This window comes from Limulus polyphemus, unplaced genomic scaffold (genome assembly GCF_000517525.1).
Source record: "Limulus polyphemus unplaced genomic scaffold, Limulus_polyphemus-2.1.2 Scaffold1349, whole genome shotgun sequence".
Lineage (NCBI taxonomy): Eukaryota > Metazoa > Arthropoda > Merostomata > Xiphosura > Limulidae > Limulus > Limulus polyphemus.
In genome coordinates this window covers 244,543-252,129 of record NW_013666959.1, presented here as the reverse complement: position 1 = coordinate 252,129, position 7,587 = coordinate 244,543, and the positions used below count along the sequence as shown (strand labels likewise).

Genomic DNA, 7,587 nt, shown 5'->3' with positions numbered 1-7,587 from the left:
ATGCAGTTTATGGATAGCATATAAAAATGATAAATTGTAGCAATTTGTATCTTTATTTAAAGTAGTTTTTGTAGAAGTACTTGAGGTATTGATTTCATTAATTAAAATTTGAGTGTATAATTTTTTACATATACAGCCAAAATTACATCCAGCTTTATCAATAGGTGTAATAATAAAATTGTCTTGAACTTTTTATTTTGTTTTTAAAAACATCAAAGGACAAATCTATTTCATATCTAGATAAATTTAAAGTTCTTAATTGAGTTTTAATGCAATTAATAATATACAGTTTCCACTCAAAAAAGAAACATTGTGGAAATGTTTTTTTACTTAATTTGATGATATAGTTATCAATATTATTTAATAAATATTTTAAGATTTCATATTTATTTGTCTTTTTTAAAATCGAAATTTAGTACCATTTTTTAAAATTAATCTTAATTCATTATCTTATATTACTTCTAAATTACCTGTTACTATATGATTATAAAAAGTGTCCTTAAATTCATTGTTATAACAAATACAAAGTAAATTATCTATTTATAAAGGATTAAATTCTTAAATGAATTTTTTATAATTAAAAAGAAGAGGTCCAATATGTTTGTTATATTTAAAACTGACTGTAGGTTGTAATGACTTTAAAGGAAAAATATTTTCTTGAACACTTTTATGAATAAGATACGGTAAAGATAAATCATCATATATTTTATCTTTAAAATCTATTGCAAAATACAATTTCTCTTTTTTGATTTCAGAAAGGTTATTCTGAACTTGATTACATTTAAATTTTGTTAGATCAAGAATCAAATTTTTTATATGAATGTTATTAAAATCAAAATTTAATACATACTTCAAAAACATCTCATTTTCATATTCTTTATTTCAAATTACTGTTTAGTTACGAATTTTATTAAATTATAATTTTCTCAAAAGCAGTGTATAGGTTTTTACAAAACTTTTCAAAATCAATCCATTTACTATTACTTTTACTTTTATCCCTACATTCATTATGCTTAAAATTACAGATATGAATTTGAAATAATGTTTTTATACAAATATTTATAATTAATGTTCAGCATTTTTATATTGGAACTTCCTGATTTAGTCCATAGGGATAAAGGATTTTTTCTTTTAAAATATTATATTCTTCTCTTTCTGTTAATAACTTTGTTATTTTGGTGGTTCTGTTTCTAGTTTTAGAACTTAAATAACTTTAAGGATAACTGCCTTCCTACATCTGGCTGCAGACTGCAAAAGGCAGTAGGAGGTGAGACATTGTGGGTTTAAGCACTCACCTCTTCATCCTTGTTTTGATTTTCCATGATGGTCAACTTACTTAACTTCAGCATTTTGGATTTTGCTTGATAAATGGGATATCCCCAACACTTTTTGGGTGCTATTACCACAAGTTTTATCCGTTTATGATTATGGATGACTGACCTGAAGCAAAAGTAGATGCATTAAATTATTATAAATTCTTTATTGTTTAATAGTGCTGAACTAAATTGCCTATTAGCAATAACTGTAATTGATAGTCATTGAGCTATTTATCTGTTTATATATACAGATTAGCAGTGCAACATTTTGAATAATATATAGAATGTTGCCCCACAGATTGTTTTGGCCCCAAAAAAGCCATTGCAGTGAAGATGGTCATATCTCCTGGAACCATTAACACCTTCCATCCACACCACAGAATCATTGGCTATTTTGTTAGGAAGATAGTCAAAAAAACTGACATTGTGACTATTACATTCATGTTATCTGACAAATCCTCCGATAAAACTCTAATAGACTTTTATGCTTGGAAGTTGTAGATTTAAAATATTAACTGGTTTCAGTTATATATAATGGTGTGAATCAGCGTTGCTTGTCTTGAGCAGGTGTTTATACAAACCAAACAGCACAGAATTCTCAGATTTCCCATAATCTTGCAACATTTCCAATTCAGTTCTGTTGCCTTTGGTTGTCATTTTCTGTCTGCTTCAAAAGCAATCTCAACAACTTAAAGATTTATTACTACACTGCTCAACACATTTTTTAAAAAAAATAGCACATTTCCTCAGGTAATGTGACTGAAAATGGCCTTTCATGTATGCAAAAAATAGTGTGCATTGGTAGATTTGTGTATTCACTTATATTGTGGAAGTTTGTATACATCATTATCAAACAATTGGTAATGTACATTACATAGCCTGTTACTCTAGAAAAATAAGTTTTGAAGTAGCGGGTAAATGAAGAAAACTGATTTGGGTTCAGCCTTTCACAAATTCAATGGGTTTTCATCATTTGCAAGATAGGAAAAATGCTTTTTTAGTCAATAAATTTTAAGAGTTTTTCTTTCTTTTTTTAAAAGATGCATGGTTTGCTATGAAAAATTAAGCTGAAGGGCACTGTTTATAACTTTTACTTTTGAGCATATAGGCATAACTTGGTTTAATCTGATAAAGAATGTGATTGTTTTCAAAATGGGAGTAGCTATGTGCTGTAGATGAATCTAGCTCTTGAAATAGTGTTTACTAAAAACGGTTGGTCGCCACAGTTTGTAATACTAAATATATTTTTAGCAATGCCCATACAATATAGTTAAGAGGATGGTCAAATTTTTCTTTTTAAACAACAGTTTGTTATAATTTTAACTGCATCGACACAGTTATATAATTATCTTGTCATTATCCAAGAAAAGATATCCAATTGATGTGCTGTAGCCCTTTAATTTTGATTTTGGGGGGCATACTTCATTTCTTTTAATGTAATTTTTTTAAATGAAGGTTGATATATAGCTTCTAGAAACAATACACTGATTTTGGAAGAATGAATTGATTCACATTATGGAAAGTGGAAACATTTACGTGATTGTACCTGATGATGACAAAAGCTTGTCCAAACGTTGTAAATTTGCTGTTATGTTAAACTTATATTAACATTTTTCTTCATTACCCATTCAAGCCCTCTCCAACCATTATTTACGTGATTGTTTTTTATGTATCCACAAGAGATCATCAGTTCACTATGGCTTAGTTAAGAATGTTAACTTAGCAACATAAATCTGTACAGAATGTATTATATATGTACATAACATTTAAATATTTTAAAAACTGAGTTTTAATAAATAATATCTGGAATTTCTGTTGTTGTTTTTTTTTTTACTTTTTGTAAATTCAATATTTTATTTTATTTTCACTTATGACCCTTATAGTAATTAAAAATGTTAATTAAATTGAATGGAGAAAATAATGTTAAAGAATTATTAAATGTGTTTATAACAAATTCAGGTTTCTAAGCTTTGATCCTTTATTTATTTTAATAATTTGACCTGGAATGAGCTTCACATTAAAAAACTTTGCTTTATAATCTTTGGAATTTTTTTAACTTCTAGGCCTACTGGGGTGTGGACTTGCTTGTCTTTATGGAGCCTATCGTTACAAAAATCGTGGTAGTATGTCAACCTCTGTCTACTTGATGCAACTCCGTGTTGCTGCCCAGGGCACTGTGGTTGCTGCTCTTACATTTGGTGTTGGTTATGCACTTTTTAGACATTTGTATTATGAAGAAAGACCTGAGAGTAAACCAGCAGACAAATAGTGGCTTGGAAGCGATTCATGAAAATTTTAGAAACGCTAGAATGATTAACAAAAAATACAAAATGATAAAACTATACATTTAGCAATTTATTGCTAATCATGTTTTTTAAATATTTTTGGAATTGTAATTTTAAATGTAGTACTTGTAGAACATAAATTAAGAGTTTGAATCAGCTTTTTTAAGATACTTATATATATTCCTAATGTGAATGGCATTCAATGCCATAAAACCTGTTATTTCACTTGTTACTGTTGTGATGTATACTATGTTTAGATATCTATAGTTCATGTAACAATAAAATTATTTTTCTTTTGTAAGATGTGTTCGCATGGCTTAATGGTTAGAATTTATTAATTAGAACTATTGAATGATGTTAAGGGGAAGTGTATAGTTGTATGGCAGCCAAACTATCCGCTCTATTCAGTGCCAGAAAAACCTTTCAGCCAGAACCAAAGCACTTCATGTATAGTAATGGTTGTACCTCTATTTTACATTAGCAAATTGCTGACAACAATTATTATAATGAGAACTGGATTAATTTAGTTAACTAATTTTTCATCACTAACACTGTCAAACAAAATAGTAGATTGTAGATGTGAGAAATTTAAAGGACTGCAACTGCCTGTTGAAAGAAAATGAGACTTACTCGATATAGCTGAAATATTGATTCCATTTCTTTCAACAGTCTATTAACGTTCCCAAACCCATGTCTACTCTGCCTAATGTTCCACTGAAACAAAATGGTAGATTTGTAGCCAAAATAAAGGAAAATGAGAACCAAAACTACTGCTCTATTTCCTGTTTTCATAGTTTGCTCATTCATAAAATTTGCATGCTTATTACTCTTCTCCAGAATTAAAAGTAGTGTTAGGACAGCAGAAGTCACGTGACGCTGGAGTTTCTCGAATGATCACGAATTTGCCTGGCAGCTCGAGTGTGATCTAGATGCCCACTTTTTTTAGTATATAAGCCTGACAAAGAAAGCCAGCTGGAGATAGATAATTGAGTCAACCGACCAGTAGTGACGGTGAGCCGTAAATTGTGTGTTTTGCAGTAGTCGCATGAGCTTGTGAATCGCTGTGATTTATAGCGTGTATTAAATGTATTGCCTGTGGAAATTCTGTGTATTACAAAGTTTGTATCGAGGAAAAATAAACTGGTTTAATAAAGAAAGGACTTGTATCGCTGAAGTTACTCGGAAAGAATTTCCGCCGGAACTTAACAAACAAGCAGATACGCAACAGTAGTAAACATTTTGCACATCCAGAACAGGTATACAACATTTGATTCCCCAACTTTGCTTGCGTTTGATTTTAGAGCCACAAGAAGTTTTCAAAAATATAATTAAAAATTGCTAATACTTCTAATTTTTGTCCATAAATAAAACTAGTACAAATATTCTTCTTTATTTTTTTAACGGTATGACTATAAAGTAAAAAGTTAAGTAGACGCACTTTTGCAAATTTGATTGTCAAAAATGTGAGATGTGCTTTAAAAATGGTTTTACAAATAACCTGTATTTCGCCATTATTTGTCGCCAAGGAGGAAGGAACTCCGAAATGTAAAGACATCAAGTGCAGTAGTTAAACTGAATGTAAGTTCAGATTTACAGCACATAAATAAAATGATGTAATGTGAAAAACGGTTAACGCAGGTATTGGAGACCGAGGCCCCACAAACGTATTGTTATGTTTATGCTTGTTCTATGATTTCCGGTAGAAATTCTTTCCGAGAAACTTCAGCGATAAATGATCCTTTCTTGATTAAAACTAGTTTATTATTTGTCGATACAACTTTTTTGTAATACACAGAATTTCCACAGTCACTTTAAACTTAACAACCTTTATAACACGCTATAAATCATAGTGATTCAAACACTTTACTTATGGTGCCTACTGTTCACTTGACTCAATTATAAATCTCTTCTGATCTGCCTATCTCGCTGGCTTTCTTTGCCAGGCTTATAAAGCGGAGAGGAGGAATGACGGCATATATAATAGCAGATTGAAGAGAGATATAGAGACAGATAATTGAGTCAAGTGAGCGGTAGTGACCATAAGTAAAGTGCGTGAATTATAGCGTGTGCTTAAGTCAAAATGACTGTGGAAATTCTGTGTATTGCAAAGTTGTACTGAGAAAGAATAAACTAGTTTTATTTAAGGAGAATTTATACCGGAAATTAACAAACGACCAGATACGTAACAATACTAAAAAAGAGGGCGTCTATCAAACAGTCGGACATTCGCGGGGTTCCCCGATAATTCTAGAAACTCCAGCGCGCATGCTCCCAGCGTCATGCGACTTCCGCTGTCGTAACAGTATATGGCTATAATTTATTAAACGATATGTATGTATAAAGTAGCGTGTATTATTATGTAAAAAGAAGAAGAATCGTTGTTTATCAAAACTGTAAATCTTTGGACTTACAACGCTAAAATCAGGGGTTCGATACCCCTAGGTGGACATAGCAGATAGCCCAATGTGGCTTTTCTATAGGAAAACACGCATATTATTAAAGCAGCGACTGCCTGATCAAACGCAAACTTGCAATTAAAAGGAACTCTTTTTAAAATATCTATGACAACTGCATTTGAAAACGTGTGTTCCTCATTTATAATTATAAACACACGTTTTCAAATATGAGTATAATATTGTTACGTCTCCGTTCATTAGTTGATTTTCCGTAACTTCGTTCCCACGAAACTTTAGCGACACAAGTCCTTTCTTAATGAAACTGGTTTATTCTTTCTGCATGTAACTTTACCGATACACTTATTTTCAACAGTCGCTCTATAACAAACGCTATAACAACGAACGTTAACTTCAACAATACTTTCTGAGTGCAGTTCAATTACTCACTACCTACATACATTGTCACGTCACGCCGTGACCATCTTATATATACCAGACAACCCTCAATCTAGCAAATGCTAGAGCACTCCCGAAGGAACAGGATAGTTCTAGAAAACGGGTGGCGTGATACTAGTCACGTGATCTCGCTGACGCAACAATATACAAAATGTATAGGTCTACACATAAGAAATAATGTTGCCCCTCCCTTCTTAGGGGATTACCCAACAGAAACCGAAATTTAAAAAAAAAAACGCCTGTACCAAAACTGCAAAAGAGCGCTTACAATAACAATGAAAGAGTTGAAAGGTTATTTATAATAACTGAAAAATTTGAAACGATATTTCAGTGAGATTTGTACCATTCTAGTTTACCCGTACTCAGTTCTTGTTGCTAGGCAGCGTATTCCTAGTGGGTGTGTCTCGTTGATCTGTTACTTAATGTGTCGTTTAAAAGTGCTTTTTTGCAATAAGTATTATTAATTTAGATGCTGATTTTTTTTATTTTGTTATTGTTATAGTTGCACGTTGTTTGCTCTGTTTTTCCGTTGTGCATATTGTGTAATGTTGAATATCGTCTTGTTAATGGCGTAATAAATAATAACGTAATCACTATGTATACGTCAAAAGAACTTGTTTTTATATTATGTCAAAAGTTCCAGCTTAAAGTCAGGCCAATGTTTAGAATTAGACAAGGGGGGTAGTAGGTCATTAAATGAAGAAGTTGATTATGTACAGAAGGGCCCAATGAAAGTTAATTAGGCCTTGATACCAAATTTCGCTGTGTTTATGAGTTGTTACCTAAAGCAGAATACTGTTATTCTTTCATTTAAGCGTTTTTGATTGGATATTACTTATTTATGTTAACACTAAATATTAATTATAATTTTCTAGAATTAACATATTCATTATTTGCGATAACTGACGAACCACTAATCTAGTGTTCTTGATTCCGAGTAGGTCAAACGAACACAGTGTAATGAGAGAAGACTACATTATTAATTATTAATAAGAAATTCCGATGAACGTAAAGAAGAGTGTGTAGTAGTATGTTAGTAACACTACGCCTGTTATATCCAGTACCGACGAGGTCTTTCGCACAGTACCACAATAGCCACTTACATTAAACAAATAGATAATTAACAATAACTTA

General features: G+C 31.2%; 1 protein-coding gene across 2 annotated transcripts in view; it reads left to right on the top strand.

Moving 5' to 3' along the window:
* LOC106463213 (HIG1 domain family member 1A, mitochondrial-like) overlaps positions 1–3,902 on the top strand; it is a 13,597-nt gene extending 9,695 nt beyond the window's left edge. For both annotated transcript variants that reach the window (XM_013923209.2, XM_022390660.1), the window contains exon 3: positions 3,380–3,902. In XM_013923209.2, coding sequence (XP_013778663.1) covers positions 3,380–3,585 — 206 coding nt within the window. In that variant the 3' untranslated portion in view covers positions 3,586–3,902. The remainder of the gene's footprint in view (positions 1–3,379) is intronic.
* The last annotated feature ends 3,685 nt before the right edge of the window (positions 3,903–7,587 follow it).